The sequence below is a fragment of the Rhizopus delemar genome, genomic scaffold, assembly GCF_000149305.1.
Source record: "Rhizopus delemar RA 99-880 supercont3.9 genomic scaffold, whole genome shotgun sequence".
Classification (NCBI taxonomy): domain Eukaryota; kingdom Fungi; phylum Mucoromycota; class Mucoromycetes; order Mucorales; family Rhizopodaceae; genus Rhizopus; species Rhizopus delemar.
The window spans coordinates 183,861-201,903 of NW_027137835.1; the positions used below are offsets into that span (position 1 = coordinate 183,861).

The window sequence follows — 18,043 nt, forward strand, 5'->3', positions numbered from 1 at the left end:
AGAATTGCATGTGTATATTTTTTGTAAATAAAAAAAAAACAGAAGCTTTATGGAGCTTTATAGAACAAAACATGGCCCGTGTTATCAAACACAACAACTACATTAGCTTGAGGATGATGAACCATACCCAATGCTTCTCTTTCGGTCACCTTCACATGTCCAATAAGCGATCCTGTAGTAAATTGAAAGCAATACATCACAGAATCTTCGCCAATGCCATAAATGTAGTCGCCTTGAGGAGAGACGGCGGCTGTGATAAAATCGGAACCTAATTTCTTATTGTGGCTGAATGTTTTGACGATTTGCCCTCGAATGGACAAGATGTAGAGTGTGTTGGTCTTATTGCAGACGAGATAAACGTCTGGATTCTTGGGTAGTGGAATAATGCATTGAACTGAGGCATTTCCTAGCCCACCCATTGGATTTAATTGATCCTTTTCAATCTTGGGTTGTGGTTGAATTGTATGTAGACAATTTGTTGATTTCGCATCCCATATCTACAAAAGGAGTTACTATTGCTTTTTGTAAATAGATAGAGTTGCTTTTACCTTGACTGTACCATCACTACTAGCGCTTAGTATACGTGTACTATCTGAAGAAAACAGGACCCAGTTGACAAAGGAAGTGTGCCCTCTAAATTCTTTCAAGACCTTTCCCGACTTTAGACCATGAATTCGCACCAAATGATCCTGACTACCACTCACAAGCTGTGTATTATCTTTACTAAATCCCAAGGATGTAATTGCCTCTGAATGACCGGCTGCCATTCTTTTTTCACACAATCCTGTCTTGACCTTCCATATCCAAATTTTGCCATCCAATGATCCAGAAGCCAACAATTGGTTGTCGGAACTAAACCGAACCGCAAGCACAGCCTTGTCCATTGCCATCAGACGATCGTTGGCCTGATAAGCAAGGTCCCTCCTGATCTTGCCTGTCAAGTAATTCCAAATCTCGATAAATCCATCCGAGGATCCTGTTGCCAAATATTGCCCGTTTCTTGAAAATGCCGCACATTCTGCATTTGTCTTTTTACCAGGAAACTTGATTGACACGTAATGCTGGTTGGCAAAGATATCTTGCTCTGCTTTCTGCATATCAACCGTGCCTTTGAAGAGATCATACGAAACGCCGGGTAGCAGAATGCCTTGGTGTTGTTGCCATTTTAAACTTTGTCCGAGTAAGGTTAGTAACCGACTGTTGGGTAATGTGTTTATTTCTTTCTCTAGCTCTTTTTAAAATACGTTATTACGTGTGTTTCAATAAAAAAGGAAAGGGCTTACTATCTGCTAGTGTCTTTCTTCTTTCTTCAATGTTTACAGAGGAAGGTCGTTGATCAAGATAGTCTTCAATAGCTTGATATCTATCTGGTGATTCTTCAAGCATTGTTCTCAGTACGTTGGATTTTCTTAAAATCACTTGGGCTGTACTTGATTCATTATTTTCAACCAATTCAAACATCATCTACAAACAGTGTTATTACACAAAACATATCGTTATCAAACGGTGTACACACCTGCTCATAGATGTCAAATAATGTTTCCTTTTCAAGTGAGAGCTTGGCTATCTGCTTCAGTACAAGATCCCATTTTCCGTCTAGTACGTCTTGAATGAACCTTGCTTTATTGTCCATTGTATTCAATGTCTGATTAGACTCCTTTTCTAAAGAGTGGAGGGATTGTTTTAGATTGTTTTCTCTAAAAAACTGTATAATCAACTTGACTACACTATACATGCAAAATATTGGTTAAAGGACTCCTGTAAGTTTTATTTTTAATGCGATTACTCTTGTTTGTTGATTTCGGTATTATTTGACATCTTTATGAACAATATGCAGAAAAAAAGAAAAAGGAAAGATTCAAGTCACATTTTATAAAATCACTCAATTCTCACTTTCCAAAGCAATACGTACACTTGTGCTTCTTTTTTTGTTACTTTTTTGTTACTAAACAACACCAAATAACCAAAGATAAGGACTCGATAGGAGAAAAAATCATAATTGTTTCTGTTTATACGCGTCTGCAACAGTTTCTTTTCCCTCTCTTTCGTGTTATAATTCAATTTCCGTCAAAAACCCCTTTTCTGTTCAAAATTTTTTCTTCGTTTTTGACAGCAGCAACAGCACAATGAACATTAAAGCTCAAGTGGATAGTGAGATTCCAGACCACATTGTAAATAAAGCAACTCAAGATACACATAGCTTAGAAGAAAAGCTCGCTTCAAAATGCAAAGGACGAATTATTAGAGGTCGAAGAGGAAGAAGAGCAACAGGCCATTTAGACGCAGGATTGACAGTGGAAAGTGACGATCATAAAAAAGACCAGATAGATGTTGAACACCAAGATATAAGCGAAGGCTTATCTCACTATAAACGAAAAAGTAATGAAGAGGATAAAGAAAGTGTGGATGTCAGTGGAAGATCGATGTTTGGATTTCGCAAGATGACTAAAAAGTCAACTATGATACAAAAGGCCATACAGGCCTCACAGGATATAGAAATAGAGGAGGAAGGAGAAGAGGAGGAGGAAGTGGAAGAAGACGATACAAGGCGAAGATCAAGTAGAAGAGCAAAACCATCAACAAAAAGAAAGCAATTAGAAGAGCAAAAAACCAAGAAAGAGATTGATTATACAAAGAAACGCAGGATGCAAAGACAGTTAGAGTCATTGAAAGATAATCGGGATAGCTCAGATGAAGAAGAAAAAGACTCATCGTCCGAAGAGGAAGAAGAAGAAGACGAGGAGAATAAAAGAGGACATGATGTGACAGAAGGCTATGAACGGTATTTCCAAGACCTTCATGGTAAATCTCAAACATCCAACAATACTCTATCCAAACTGCAAGTGCTCGAACCACAAGAGTTTCACCACATCTTGGACAGCGCGCCCAAGAAACACAAAGAGGAGATGTTTACTTTATTGGAGATGCAAAAACAGCATTTCCCGCAATGGTATTTTGAACTTCAATCCGGCTTCAACCTTGTCTTTTACGGTTATGGCTCCAAAAGAAATTTACTCAATGAGTTTGCACAAACTGTATTGACAAACGGTCCACTGATTGTCATCAACGGCTTCTTTCCATCCATCTCGATCAAGGACATTCTCGTCAAGATCACCGCGGGTGCCTTGGGAACGCAGGCGCCCACAGGACAAATACAAGACCACGTCTCTTTTATTTGCAACTATTTCGCAAGTGAGGATCGTGCTTATGATTGCTTGTATATTGTCGTCCATAACCTGGATGGTCCTAACCTTCGAAACGAGCGCACACAGACAGCACTTTCAATGCTTGCTAGTGGTGATAATATTCACTTAATCGCTTCTGTAGACCACATCAACTCTGGCCTATTGTGGGACAATGTAAAATCCAGTCGATTTAATTGGATATGGCATGACGCAACCACTTTTGATGATTATTTAGTTGAGACCAGTTTTGAAAACTCGCTGCTGATCCGAACTAGCGAGTTGGGTGGGGCTCGAGGTGCAAAATACGTGTTGGACTCACTGACGACAAACGCACGACAAGTATTCAGGATATTAGCTGAACATCAATTAATGGAGATGGAAGTGGCTAATATGGAAGGAAAAGGAAGTGAATCGGTCGGACTGAGCTATGGACAATATTATCAAAAGTGTCGAGAAGGATTTTATGTGTCAAGCGATCTTGCACTACGTACAGAGTTGACTGAATTTAGAGACCATAAATTGATTTCAAGTAAAAAAACAATGGATGGTACAGAATTGTTTTATATACCTTTGGATAAACCCACACTGCTTCATCTATTGGAACAAATAGAATAGAAAGAAAAAAGAACCAGCTTTTTATTTTATTTAAGGATAATAATCAGCGAATAAAATATGACTTTGCATTATAATAAAATCAACCGTATTTATCATCTCATGTGTTTGTTTTTCTTCATTTCCTATCACAATATCGCCTGTAAATCTCATTAAAGTAGGACCGAAAACAACAGCAAGGTTCTTGGACGGCATACGATTGATGGCTTGATTTTCATGGACCCTAAAGAACAGTTGGTAAATCTTTCTTTTATAGAGTAAAATAGTGTAAACCTTCTTAAATGTTGTACAAGGTACTTGGTTGTACAATAAACTTCTCTCGGCATAGCATGAAGCAAATCATACATTTTATTTAACCGTTCTTGCGAATTGTTAATCGTAGGTGACACTACAAAAGCATGTGAGTTGTGAGTTTATCTAAATAATAACCTACATATGAAGTCATTTGAGAGTAAAGGTTTTGGTAAACTTCTTAGGTAAATCTTCAACACACTAGTAATGACAGCAATGTCGTCATAGTCTGATAATTGAATCTTCGTGTTTTCTTCAAGCGCTTCTTGTAGATCTTTGACTTGATTATATGAACCTGATTTACGATAGATGCCTTCTACATCTAAACCCCTCGATTCAACTTGCTCAATGCATCTTGTGATAATAGATGGAATCATTAAGTTTTCTTGTTTTGATTGTTCAATAAGGTCATTACCAAACATTAAACCTAAATTGGGATGTTAACCAAAAAAAATTACATTAAACTGATTCTCCATACCTTTTCGTTTTTCTAAAGGACTGTCTACGACCATTGCCGGATGTAATATGGCTTCTGGTATAACAAGGTTTGCCTTGGCATGATCATTTGTATTCTCCGACTGTGTAAGGTCCTCTTTCTGCCTTCTTTTTCTGGTTGAAAGCCGAAGACTGAGTTGCCGAAAGAGACCTGGTTCCTTTTTAGGTCTTGGCTCTGATTTAGAAGGTTCAGGTTTATTATCATCATTTATTGTCACATTGGGCAAATTATCAGATGAAGAGGGATCCTTGAGAGTAACACCTACTGCTGGCGTACTTTGTTGCAAATGTTGGAGCAATTGGGATGGCTGCAGTGGCTCTAGTGGCTGTGCTGGCTGTATTGGCTCAGACGATGGATTATACATGAATGCGGTCACTTTATTTTCTTTCTCTGCAATGATCCTCGATAAGGATTCATTCTTGAGGGCTAATTCTGTAGATCTCTCGGTCAATCGAATAACTTCTCTTAATAGTTCATCTCTGCATTTGCTCAATTTAAGATTTTCAATTGTGTTTTGTTCAATTTCCTTTTGTAGCGAATCGAGTCGAGAAACATAATACGATTCAATTAACTCCCAATGCTGCTTCATCTTATTACTGCTATCAAAGTTTTTGGTATTCCTTTGTAACTCGTTGAAGTTATTTTCTATGCTATATTTTAATTGATATATTTAAAAAAAAGCCTGCTTTGTTCTTCAATTGTATTTTATTACTTGTTTCCTCGATAGGAGGGTATACTGTGTCTTGCTTCTAAGCTTAAAGGGGACTATAAAAAGAAGTCAATACACATGCATACGTCAACATTTATATCAATATACATTGTCTTCTTTATATGGGCTGTCGCAAATCATTTGTAGAAAGAAAAAGAAAAGAATGCAGAAAATTAATAAAAAGGCTTTAATTATTTTTATATTTCTGGGAAACTCCTATTCAATTAAATCCGATAATTACTTTAATTTCGTTTCACAAAAATACTTTTTCGTGTAACTTAATAGAGCATTAGCCACTTTATTTGAAAAGAGTCCAGGCTTAAAATGATGAAACCAGCTCTTATTGTGCGCAAGTGCCAAGTAAGCCTTGTTTAGTTTACGCGTCATGCACCTCTTTTAAGCTATAGGCTATAGATTATAAAAAATATTATGTTTTTAATAAAAAGAACCAAAAGTTATAATAATCTATTCATGTTTGATATATTTTTAACTTTGTAAAAAAGTTTATTTTGTATGTTTTATTTTTGACATCACTGTGATCTTCTTTGGGATTACCTACTCCGAAAGGTTTAGTATCCGACGCTGCCCCTGAAACGCGGTTAACCCATCCCCTGAAACATTGTTAAAAAATTGAGTCGCGTCTCTTAATTATCCCCGCAAGTTTGTTCTATTCCTTTTTTGATCTGATTACACGTAATCGAATATTAATACTTGGACATATTAAAGGTGGTATCTTATGACACTTTAACAACTTAATGGGACAATTAAAGCAATCGTTTTCTAAAGCGCTAACATCATTTTCATTTTTATTGGCCATTAAATGATTTACCAAAGCTTTGGGTTTGTATAAGGCTCCGCAGCTAAGATTATTTTTCAATTTACTATTTTTATACTACTTCTTGACTTTATCCTAAACATTAGGAATGTGTCAGGGATTAAGCAATTTATAGTTATTATTGCTGCTGACTTGTAACCCAGCTCTTATGAACAATTTGGTATTAGCTACCTTTTCTAAAAAGTTGCTGGTAAATCTATAGTTCAAAATTATTATAATATATTAAAAGCATGATGCAAAATATCAGCATCAAATATTTTAAGCCTTGCTGTTAATGTCTTTGATTTTTCATTCTCATTTAACTACTAGCAGTAAGATGCTTCAGCATGAATTTAATAAAGACGCAAACAGGAATAAATGATATATCAATAACTATCTCTTTGCATTCAACAGTATATCAGCACAATATGCATTTCAGTCACCATCGAAACAATGCAATACGATGTTGATCAGTTCTAGATTCGAAATAATTTATGGTATTTTTGTGAAACAAAATTTAATTTATCGTTGATCCTATACAATAGTCTGATGCCCTTCATATCGATAAAAAGAAAAAAGCAATACTTGTTGTTAATACTGATTTATCCTTTGCTTTTACTATGTCATATTATAAAATTAAACTACGCTTATTTTATTTTCACAGTAAGCATGAAAACTTTCTGATCTTCATACCAATACGCACTCGCTATAAATGATATCACAGTGTTTTAATTTAAAAATGTGACGATTTAATAAAATAAGTTAGACGGCTTAAAGATAAAAGAGATGAAAGCCAAATTTTTTTTGAGACAAGTGAATAAAGCAAATTTGACAATGCAGGTTCTTTTTGTAGACACATGTTCAAAAAATTGTTGACGAGCAACTCCTTATATTACTGTTCAAAGACTTACACTGTATCTGGGATTAATAAAGCATTAACTATAAAGGATTATTTTGTCTTTTCGTCGGTTGACTAGTGCTAGCTGATGACGATGACATATTCTTTCTTTTAGAGCCGGTGAAGAGAGGTTTCTTCGATTTGCAGAAACGTTCTGGCCTTTCACCATTTGCACGCATGCTAAAAAGGATGTGTCTAAAGTTTAATGTAGCGGCTATATCACAATTCCAAAGACGACGAAGAGGAACTTTAGCAGTAACTTCTATTGTGCTCGTCACAGCCTTTAAACATTGTTGGTTTTTGCATCTGTGCAGAAATTATGAAAGCTTGTTGTTTTTTTTTCTTTTACTTGCGTATAAAAAGCACTTACCTTAAAAGGCCTGACGATCTGCAATGGGATACTTTTCTCTTTGATATGGTTTAGGATTCTGTACTTTTTTAAACGTTTCAAGTTCACCGTTCTGGCAAGAAGGGCACAGACTAGAAGTCCGGAACTCGTCAAGGAGATACGCCTGGAAGCCTTCTTTGGCTAGCATTCTTCTCATTCCGTCGCCTCTAATGGATTCATGATACTTTATATTTCCTGCCGACCAATTATCAAGTATTAAGATAGCATCATTCCCAAACCTTTCTCTAAGCTTCTTGGCTAGCCGTTTGTCTGCTTGTTGCTGATTGATGAAACTTGAGAACTTCATTTTTCTAAAGGGTAAGAAACCATCGGCACCCTGATCTTCTGCTGCAGGACGATCTTCATTTAAATAGTACGCTTTCATGACTGGGATGACTTTGGCTCTTTCTTGAAGATACTCGACAAACTTGTCTTTGTTGACAGTTGAAGATTTGAAATGCGACAGGGAAAGCTCGGCTGCAATCACTTCGTCTCTCTTCAAGTTGTTCCTGAGTTTTCTGAATTTTCTGGATTTAGTTTCAATTGCTTTTTGGTTGCTTGTATATCGGCAAATCATTTTATTTTCAACAGTGCTCTTTTCATGCATACAGTAAAGCAGGTCTCGACGGCCAGGATCAATTAATACGCATTTGCCAACACCAGCCAACAAATCTTCTTTCCCCAACTCCTCAATGTACTGGAATTCGTCTGCTTCGATAGAATTTGGTTTTCCGCCACTGCTGCCACCTTTCTTCTTCGTATCATAGTTTTGCTTTAATACCGACACACCTACGCCATCTGTGTATATCGTACCTCTAAACTTCGTGACCTTTCTTTCTCTTTGTGGTTTCATCGCCTTTGATGTAACATCAAGAACGGCTCCCCATACTACTTCTTTATCTAAGTGGCTGATGATGGAATTCTTCAAGATTTGAGCATTTAAAATATACGTATCAATCGTCATGTACGATGGTATGAGGCCCTTTTTTAATGGAAAGCAATTGAATGATTTGTTTTGAAGCGCTTCGCACATGATTGATAGTCTATAGTACGCTTTTATGAGTTTGAGAGGGTTATCTTTACAGTCGTAATAGATCGAGCTTTTCGCAAATCGACAATCCATCGAATATGAGTCAAAAAGACTACGAATTTTATCTAAACCATTTGAGGAGAAAAACTCTTTAGGCATATCTTCAGTGTTTCTTGACGATATAGCCAGCTTGACCTTGTTTATCTGCTCTGTTATTGTCTTTATAGTTGCCGCAATCTCCTTCTCTGTTCCCCCGTTTTTCTTCATCTCGCTTTTCAGCACCTTGATTCTTTCGTTCTTCTTTAAGAGCAAGTTAAGAAACATTCGAATTTTGCTTCCGAATTGAACCTTGACCCCATTCAGATAAGCAGTGACAATCTTTATCACTTCATAAAAGGCTATCTGATTAGCATACTTCATATTAACTGGCTCGTACAAACAGCACATATTATACGATGATGAGTTCTGAACACAATAGCTTGCATAAATATTACATTACCCATTGGCTCTTATTGGTCGGTTTATGATATGACTGAAAAAAAAATTGAAAGCCAAACACAAACAATAAGGAACAAAAAAAGTATAAAAAGACCCTTTTTTCCCCTTTTTTCCCTTTTTTTCCCTTTTTTTCTTTTCTTTTCTTTTCTTTTTTTCTTTACAAATTATCCTCTACTCTTTCTTCTCTTTGCGAGGTGGACTCTCGTTTTGGTTCAAGATTTCGTTGCTTTCAGCAGCCATTTCCATGCTCTCTGGTCCGCTTGTTGTAACCTAACACTTCATTTGGTGATTCAAATGTTGCAGTCTCTCGGGTCGGCTGCCCACAGTACCGGGACTGTCGAGTGCTAACAGGCTCACCCATTGCTTGCGGTCCCTGGGGAGTCCATGCGGTTATTCTGAATAAATGCTTGTGCTTTTGTTAGGAGGTATCGAACCAAAAGCTATTTTGGGTAACTTGATGAGCCATTACCGCTGCTTTGCATCGCTGAAGACAGGGTACGATTCAGGGCCTTGCTCTGGTTGTCATGAAGAGCTGCCAGAACCTACCTGGAGTGGTGTACTGTTGTTGTTTTATATCCCGGATCGACACTCTTGCATTCCTTTAGTATGGGATTGACTTTCTGGCAACTAACCAAGGTTTTTCATTATGGATAAGCTGCCTATTGCTTGCAGTAAAGGCTTGATCCATCTAGGCGTCCAGACATGCAAGTACTATTTTGGCCTTGGGTACTTTCTAGGATGTAGCGCCAACAGGTCTAAGTATAAGTGTATAGTAGGTAAGCTAACACTCTAAGATGGGGGAGGGGATAGGGGATATGGATATGGCTATGGAAATGTAATGGAATGTTTTTGATTGATTGGTTGCTTGGTTTCTTGGTTATTTGTTTGAGCACTTCTTGGTTAAATAGCTATATGATTACTTGGTTACTTGATTAAAACTTGTTGGTTAAATGGTCTTCTCAGTCATTGCTATCTCATGAATAATGTCAATAGAATCTATCGTCTATATTATCATGTCTCTCAAAAATTGTTATATTCAATAATAAATCTTATTTACTAGCTATTCTTTTTTTTTTTTTTTTTTTTTTTTTTTTTTTTGCCATCATAACTTCGTTTCTTTTGTTTTTATTTAAATGGTAGTTTTTCTTCGATATCTATTAATTTTTATTTTTATTGTTTTGAATTCTTTTGTATCTTCAAATGAGCTTCGCTTTATTTCCTTTTTGCTATTATAGCAAGCCTTGGTTACAGTGAAAACCTTTTGAAGGGCTTTGAGTCCCTTTAGCTTACAAGAAAAAGGATATAAGTACTAGATACAATCATATTAAACAAAGAATACAGTATGGCGCAAACAATCTCCGCATAGCGCTTATTTCAGTCATCCATAAGCAAAATAAAAATGCTAAAATCGAATTATAAGCTGTCTCTTTTTTGTTGTCGCAAATTATCTATTCTAAAAATAACCGCAAAATATAGTTCAAGAAAGAAACAAAAAAGTGTGTTGCAGAGCGTCTTTTTTTTTTAAAAAAAAAAAATGAAAAATTACATATAATCCACTTTGTAATTGCTTAAAAAACTAATGAAACATGACATCTGGCAAACGATCTCTTCTCGCTTTTTTGTTGATCCTGCCAAGTTGACTTATAGCCTCATTCAACTCCCTCCTTCCTCTGACCTTGAAGTCGCTCCCTCACTATTTGTGACCTATTTGGATATCATCGCTTCTGTGCTGCTCTCTCTATGGCAACTTCACTGGAAATTTATTTTTGAAGACCATCCATTCTGGCCTCAGGAAGTAGTAGCAAGAGCCACTAGGCAAATCCTCAAGATTCACAAAGAAAACAATCGCCGTTTACCACAAGGCTAATACATAGGGTGTTTCCTCCCAGTTCTCTACCTCAGGTTTCTTTGACATTATCACACTTAGCACGGATTGCAAAGCAAAAATAACAAAAAAAAAAAAAAAAAAAAAAAAAAAAACTAATGAAAAGGAATCTATTTTACGACCATTACAGTCATAATGCAGAAAAATGGAAGTCATATAATATCGCTTCGTTACGTCTTTTAACAGCATAACTCAGGCTGTGTATAGTTTAAAAAGTGATTTCGCCAAGTAGATCCACTCTATTTCAGTACTTACCTGCAAAAAAAAAAATGTGGAGAACAACTTAAAAAGAAAAACAAAAATACGCTTGAAGTAGCGTAAAAAGCGTTTCAACAAACTTTCGTGCGCTTCAATAAGCACTGTTTTGCATCGTAGTGAATACATTTTGCTTCTGAAAAGTCAGGACATGGTATGTTGACAATTTTGCTATTAACAAAATTTTAAAGCACATTAATCAGGTTTTTTATTATTCAGCCCATCAGGGCTACCATGAAGGCCAATCTAGCTAAGCCAAAAAAGCAGCAGCATGTCTACAATAACTCAGTTATTATCAACGGGGACCGTAACAAACACATCACCCTAAACAATAATGTAGTAACTTGAATTGTGCACTTTCTTTTTCTTCAATTCACTAATTGCTGCCATTGTTAGTTTTATGGTAGTGAAACAAGTACCAGTTGTAGTAATAATAGAAATGTCAAGAGACCACATGAGATGGAAGAGAATGCTGATGGTATTGAGAGAAAGAGACCAAATTTTAGTAGCGAAACTGTCCAGGATACAGAGAGTGAGAAGAAGGAGCCTGAAGAAGAGGAGATTGGGAAAGTAAATGTTGTACTATCTTGAATTTCATAGAATTAGAGTTATAATTTTTCATCTTTTTCTTTTGTAGGATAGGTTTTGGAAAAAATGGATTTTGTTTTTAAGAAATCCAGAAAACATTAACAAGTTCCATCCTTTCAGGTGAGCAAAGAATCAAAAACAGATTAATATTTGGTAACTCAAACCTTACATTACCTATAGTCCTGAATACCACGATATTATTCGCTGTGGGAAAGGTGTCTCCTGGCGACCGAACCTCGATAGTGATTTATACAACCGACATGAAGATATTCATGATGAAGTATCGTACCCTCTCTCTAACACTGTAGCCGATTACGTTAGCTTTGTTGTGAACAGCGTAAGTGGCTATATTCTTCAACTTACAGTATAGATTCAATGATATTGATAATTTGTAATTTCTTTATAAAACCGATCTTGTAGCCGAATATTCTCGAGTTCAAAAGAAACTTAAGACAATTGCCAAATGCTGAAGATAATGTTGTTGATTTCTTGGAAGAGGTACTTCGCTCCAGGTAAAGCAAATTAATCTTTCTTTTACATGTTATCCAGGATATGAATCAAACAAGGAACTCATACACTATATAACAGCCATTCCATTTATAGTACAATCCAAGATATCGAAGACGGAGAAGCCATGTTTAACGACATTTTGCTTTATCCTTTCTTAAAGGCAGTCTGTATAGCAAATGATACTGGTGTGCCACAATTCAAAGTGGGTGAAACTCGGCTCAGAGCAATGTCAAAGAAAACAAATAAATCTGAAATTGAAAGCGATGAATCAACTTTATACAAGGCAGACGGTATAATAAGTCTTTATGGCTTCAACAAATTAGAGATCTTGCTTTTGGAAACATCAGGCCATTTTGGTAGCAGTGCCAACTCAAAAAGTAGCTTTGATCATCACAAAGGCTTATTTGGTTCTTTATCGATGCTTAAAGCTATTGCAGACAATTACTCTTTTGGGTCATTAAAAACTTTCAAGAACGTGAAAGTTTTTTTATTCATGCAGCAGGTATAAAAAGATGAATACAATTGACTTGTACCACTTTTTATTGATTTCAAACGTAAAATACGAAATAGAAAAAACTGTTCGTCTTTGGTCTATGCGACACGTCCCAGAAGGGCCACTCTGTGAACTATGGTTAGAACAAACTTATACTATAAATCCTTCGTTTGACGAAAGAGCTGAACAAGTTCCATATACGATCAAATTTTATTGGACGCTTAAGGTAAATATCTCGAATAGAGGCTCTCCTTTTAGGTAAAAAAAAAAAAAAAAAGAAAACAGGTATTAATGGACCTTTATTTTTGTAGTGCTTGATTGCCGAGACTGCTAAGAATCTTGCGATGCTAAAGCAAGAACATATGAAAGCTATTAGTGATAATGCACTTACTTCTTCTTTACCAAAAGATAATTTATCTACTGCCATCAACTGTAGTATGCTAAAGTTGACAGAAGAGGAAGATAGGTCGGGCATGTTCCGTTTGAGGCCGTTTTATACCGTTCAGTAAACCCAAGTAGTTTTCTTCATGTTTGATATACAATTTTATTGCTTAGTAGTTAGTAATGCCCAGAGCAATTAAATATCATTCCCTTGACTTTTTTTTTATATTAATTTGACACGACAATTTGCTTTTGCATTAACCGTGTTTTGCCAAATATGAAATAAAAGACAAGAGTTGTGAAACTGAAGATTATATATTGCATTATTAATAAAAAAAAAACCATTTGAGGGTATTTATACTTTTTGAATGCCTGGGACTTTAGTGCTATTTCAATTGATTGGTTAAAAGAATGATATGGAAGATAAAGAAGAATAGTGGATAATCAATAGCGGCTGTCTTCTTGACAAATCAAGGGACAATGAAGTAAATAAATTATTGATCTAACAATAATTATCGAATAAGGTTGGATTGAACTGCCGTTGTTGTAATTGTTATGTTCTGGTAAAGTAATTAAGAAATAACAATAATAAACCAAAGAATACTTTTGGAGACTGAACTTTTTTAAGACAATCTTAATTGTTAAAAATAAATCATTACAAAGTCTACTGTTTATATTCTTCTATCAGTTGGCGGGTAAATGAGTAGTTATGAGCGTAGATCCAATAATTGACATGTTTGATTGAAGAATGACCGCTGAATCGATTATGAAAATTTTTAATTCGTTGTTTGTATAGCTCTTATTGTTCTTTAACTGATCTGGGAGATTTATCCCTTCTTCATTGAAAGGAAAGGTATGTTTATATAAAATGCCTCCGGTCAGATCAAAATTGACTAGGTACCTGATCCATTACTATTCATTTACAGAAATGATGAATAGTAAAGATCATGACTTATTTATTGTTCATGTTTACTTTATAGAATGAATCTAATAGTGATAGTGTCGTATCTCAACATACTTTAAACATGATTCATATTCAATTTATAAGAAATCAGAGCAATGAATGCTTTACAAAGATTTATTACAGTCTTTTCTCTATTATTCGGTCATAACTAATTCCACTCCTTTAACTCAATGTAAGTTTTTAATATAACTCCTGATGCAATGCGACATAAATGAAAATTAAGATCTACTTAATAATTATAAACAATCCATTTGCATAACCAGAAACAGGTCTTCATATTAAAATTTATTCATACTAGGTCTACAGCTATAATTAATTAAAGTATCTTGAAAAGGATTTAATTGAATCTTCATGAAAAGGATATAAATACCAGAGACAATAATATTAAATAAAAATATAACTTTTTTAAGTCTCGTTGAATTTTATAGTCTTTTTATTCTTACGAGATAACACAAAGTTATTGTTCACAGGATAGTTACATCTGATCCCATATATTGCTATAACATTATCTTCGAACGTACTCTTTTTTCGCATGCTTTGCAAGCTGGAGGAGGCGTATGTTGTGCTCCAAAGATAATCATTGTATAGCAATCAAGCATTATTAACGATTAATAGTGTGAGTATATGGAAATGTAGACTTATTAACATAAATGTATATCTATCAAAATATACTGGTAGATGAGGAGCAAGTGCTTATATTAAATTATGTAAAGATCTGCATAATAGAAAATAGCATTTAGCCATCTGCATAATGCTGTGGGCATTTCGCCATATGCGTAGTACTTATATCAATATCTACATTGTGAAAAGTATATAAACTCTGGGCATATATTATTAAATAATGCCATATATAATTTTAGGTCCTATTGAAGTATCCATTTTATTTTTATGAGCAAAACAGATTTGGTACGGGCTGATACTTATATGCTTTATTTTTTTAGCGCTCAATTGGACCTTTAATAAAATATAACGTTTAAAAAAACAAAGATGTAATCGGTAACGTTACCGATTGCATCTTTGTTTTTTCACGTTACCGGTAAGACATAACCAAAATAATGTAGCAAGATAAAAAAAAAAAGCTGTTGCCGGTCATAGTTTTCTTTTTTTCTTTCTCTCCTCTTTTTCAGTTTATCATAATGTCTAATAGTGTTGGTAAATTGAAAGCTCATTTTTTATTGAATAACAGTCAATTAACAATATAGAATAACTTCTTTTGACCATAAACAAAGATCTAGAATCTTTTTCTCTACCTTTAAACTGGAAACCTGGAACAGACTTGATGAGCAAGTTCCTATTGCTTGACCAAACCGTAATAAATCTGATTGTCAAATCTTTGCTTGGTATATGAATTTAATATTTTACAGATATTAATGCTAGTTTTAACTAACAGTTACAATTATTGTAGGCAACGATGTCCCTGATGACTTATACACAGCAGGCCAAACTGACTGGGTGGATGGTAGCAAATCCGATGCGCTTTATGTCTCAAAGCTAGAAAATAACCGACGCGACACCCCCAATACTAATTGAAGTACAAAACAAGGTTAATCAGGACTTTATTTCAAGGTTAATACGATACAGTACATTTGTTTATAGCCGTTATAAACTCCTGCCAATTGTGTTTGTTGTTGCTATCAATGGTTTTACTAGTATTGCTTTGGAAGCAGAATTTGGTACCAGCAGTAATGGATTTTTACTAGAGTCAAGTTCCAAATTTTGGGCCAAAAAGTTTCTTTTAATATCTGCTAAATCCATAAAAGAGCAAATCAAGCAAGAACCAATGGAGCCACTAGCAGCTTTAGGATACTTCATGATAAGCCAAGAGGCATCTTTAATGGCACTAAGTCAACGATTTGACCCAACAGTCAATCTTTTATACTCAATCTCAAAAGACATTTTTTTAAGAGAAGGTGGTGTGGAAAAGGACAAAGAAGATACGATAAATGAAGTCTTCAATGAAACAAAAAAACTTTTTAAAGAAATCATTGATTCAGAAGATGACAATCTAGTTAATGTTATTAAAACTACAAAAACATATGCAAGAGATGGAATTAGATTTATCGATCAACAACAGAAGAAATTTGAGGAAAATATATTGGATTCAACTATAGTTCATAAATCTGAAGAAAATGAAAATCAAAAAATCATATATTCTAACGAAGATATGACCTTCATTGAAAACTTCAGCAAAGGGAAAGTCAGAAACTGGGCTAAAATATTTGATGCAGGAAAAGTAAAAGGCTACTTTAAGTCCTACAAGTCAAAAGCGTCACTAAAAGCTTCATATTATCAAGCAAAGAAGCGAATACGTAAAAGACAACAAGAATAGGGGGGAAAATTCGTGTTATAAAACTATGCTATATTTATTCGTGTCAATTCTTTTTTCTCATTGTGATTTTACAAAGTAAACCAATAAATTGCTGTTCAGCATCAAAAGAGAGGGAAAGAGTTTTGTTTGGGTTAGATATAAAATGGCACAAAGTAATAAAAGCATCTGAAAAAGCTTTATCAGAGTATATATTAGGGAAAAAAACAAGGCAGTCCTTTGCCCAAAAATCAGGTTTAATACGCGTAAAAGATGAATGTTCATCAACGTAAAGCTGTCCATCGTTGACTAAACTAGACTCATCATTAATAGAGATAACTAAAACGGTTGGCAAAGCTTTATATTTTTCATACACCAGTGTACAATATCGAATGCTTTCTGACAACGAGGTATAGCAAAGTTCATTCTGAATATTAACAACTACTGGAATAAATCTATCGTCACATTCATTCTTTGGTGTATAAATAACGAATGCATTCTGGTTTCCTACCCAGTCAGTTTGGCCTGCTGTGTATAAGTCATCAGGGACATCGTTGCCTACAATAATTGTAACTGTTAGTTAAAACTAGCATTAATATCTGTAAAATATTAAATTCATATACCAAGCAAAGATTTGACAATCAGATTTATTACGGTTTGGTCAAGCAATAGGAACTTGCTCATCAAGTCTGTTCCAGGTTTCCAGTTTAAAGGTAGAGAAAAAGATTCTAGATCTTTGTTTATGGTCAAAAGAAGTTATTCTATATTGTTAATTGACTGTTATTCAATAAAAAATGAGCTTTCAATTTACCAACACTATTAGACATTATGATAAACTGAAAAAGAGGAGAGAAAGAAAAAAAGAAAACTATGACCGGCAACAGCTTTTTTTTTTTATCTTGCTACATTATTTTGGTTATGTCTTACCGGTAACGTTACCGATTGCATCTTTGTTTTTTTACGCTACCGATTGCATCTTTGTTTTTTTACGTTACCACTTATGATATATGCTTTTCCCCTGATTATGCTTTACCTTGAATAGCTTGAAATTTAAAACAGTAGCCAGGAAAAAGAAAACTAGTATTGACTTTAAAGGCGTAAAGTAAGTGAAAAAAGAAATACAATAAAAAGAAAAGAGAAGACTGTATATTGTTTATTCAATAAAAATTATAAATCCTTTTATGCTTTTCATTGACTGCCAGCCACTCCGTTATACATCTACAAATTAAATAGGACCACCATTATTCTTCAAAAAATACATAAGGCCACCATTAATATCTTGAATATCTACTGATCAAGCATTAGGATAAGGATCCTTCTGAGGACCCTCAACTTCCATTTCCATTTCAGTCTCAGCACGACCAGCACTCAGAGGCAAATAACCATCCGACCTATATATAAGTTCATTCCGGTCTACGACTCCCGGACACATCGGTGTTTCATTTGAGAAAAGGAGACGGACCTGGCTAACACAGCATATATCACTTACGTTACCGGTAACATCTTTGTGCTTTTACGTTACCGGTAATATCTTTGCTTTTTTACGTTACCGGTAATATCTTTGCTTTTTTACGTTACCGGTAACATCTTTGTGCTTTTACGTTACCGGTAACATCTTTGCTTTTTTACGTTACCGGTAATATCTTTGCTTTTTTACGTTACCGGTAACATCTTTGTGCTTTTACGTTACCGGTAATATCTTTGCTTTTTTACGTTACCGGTAACATCTTTGCTTTTTTAC

At 34.9% G+C, this 18,043-nt stretch overlaps 8 protein-coding genes across 8 annotated transcripts; 3 read left to right on the top strand and 5 right to left on the bottom strand.

Annotated features, from left to right (window-relative positions):
• Positions 1-47: 47 nt before the first annotated feature.
• On the bottom strand, positions 48-1,633 carry RO3G_11175 (uncharacterized protein; the record flags this gene model as incomplete). Its single annotated transcript, XM_067665759.1, has 4 exons — positions 48-497; positions 549-1,231; positions 1,284-1,464; positions 1,517-1,633. 4 exons carry the CDS (start codon positions 1,631-1,633, stop codon positions 48-50), a joined length of 1,431 nt encoding a protein of 476 aa, XP_067521860.1.
• Positions 1,634-2,126: 493 nt separating this feature from the next.
• RO3G_11176 (uncharacterized protein) lies at positions 2,127-3,450 on the top strand (the record flags this gene model as incomplete). Its single annotated transcript, XM_067665760.1, has 2 exons — positions 2,127-3,359; positions 3,421-3,450. The coding sequence occupies 2 exons, from the start codon at positions 2,127-2,129 to the stop codon at positions 3,448-3,450; spliced, it is 1,263 nt and encodes a 420-aa protein (XP_067521861.1).
• Positions 3,451-3,830: 380 nt separating this feature from the next.
• On the bottom strand, positions 3,831-5,173 carry RO3G_11177 (uncharacterized protein; the record flags this gene model as incomplete). Its single annotated transcript, XM_067665761.1, has 4 exons — positions 3,831-4,020; positions 4,143-4,185; positions 4,231-4,515; positions 4,567-5,173. 4 exons carry the CDS (start codon positions 5,171-5,173, stop codon positions 3,831-3,833), a joined length of 1,125 nt encoding a protein of 374 aa, XP_067521862.1.
• A 1,873-nt stretch (positions 5,174-7,046) lies between these two features.
• Positions 7,047-8,357, bottom strand: RO3G_11178 (uncharacterized protein; the record flags this gene model as incomplete). The annotated part of the gene is made up of 2 exons (XM_067665762.1): positions 7,047-7,286; positions 7,440-8,357. 2 exons carry the CDS (start codon positions 8,355-8,357, stop codon positions 7,047-7,049), a joined length of 1,158 nt encoding a protein of 385 aa, XP_067521863.1.
• Positions 8,358-10,500: 2,143 nt separating this feature from the next.
• On the top strand, positions 10,501-10,788 carry RO3G_11179 (uncharacterized protein; the record flags this gene model as incomplete). The annotated part of the gene is made up of 1 exon (XM_067665763.1): positions 10,501-10,788. One exon carries the CDS (start codon positions 10,501-10,503, stop codon positions 10,786-10,788), a length of 288 nt encoding a protein of 95 aa, XP_067521864.1.
• Positions 10,789-11,520: 732 nt separating this feature from the next.
• RO3G_11180 (uncharacterized protein) lies at positions 11,521-12,667 on the top strand (the record flags this gene model as incomplete). Its single annotated transcript, XM_067665764.1, has 5 exons — positions 11,521-11,631; positions 11,699-11,769; positions 11,830-11,986; positions 12,070-12,161; positions 12,238-12,667. 5 exons carry the CDS (start codon positions 11,521-11,523, stop codon positions 12,665-12,667), a joined length of 861 nt encoding a protein of 286 aa, XP_067521865.1.
• A 2,929-nt stretch (positions 12,668-15,596) lies between these two features.
• On the bottom strand, positions 15,597-15,809 carry RO3G_11181 (uncharacterized protein; the record flags this gene model as incomplete). Its single annotated transcript, XM_067665765.1, has 1 exon — positions 15,597-15,809. The coding sequence occupies one exon, from the start codon at positions 15,807-15,809 to the stop codon at positions 15,597-15,599; it is 213 nt and encodes a 70-aa protein (XP_067521866.1).
• A 1,787-nt stretch (positions 15,810-17,596) lies between these two features.
• On the bottom strand, positions 17,597-17,805 carry RO3G_11182 (uncharacterized protein; the record flags this gene model as incomplete). The annotated part of the gene is made up of 2 exons (XM_067665766.1): positions 17,597-17,693; positions 17,792-17,805. 2 exons carry the CDS (start codon positions 17,803-17,805, stop codon positions 17,597-17,599), a joined length of 111 nt encoding a protein of 36 aa, XP_067521867.1.
• Positions 17,806-18,043: the final 238 nt, after the last annotated feature.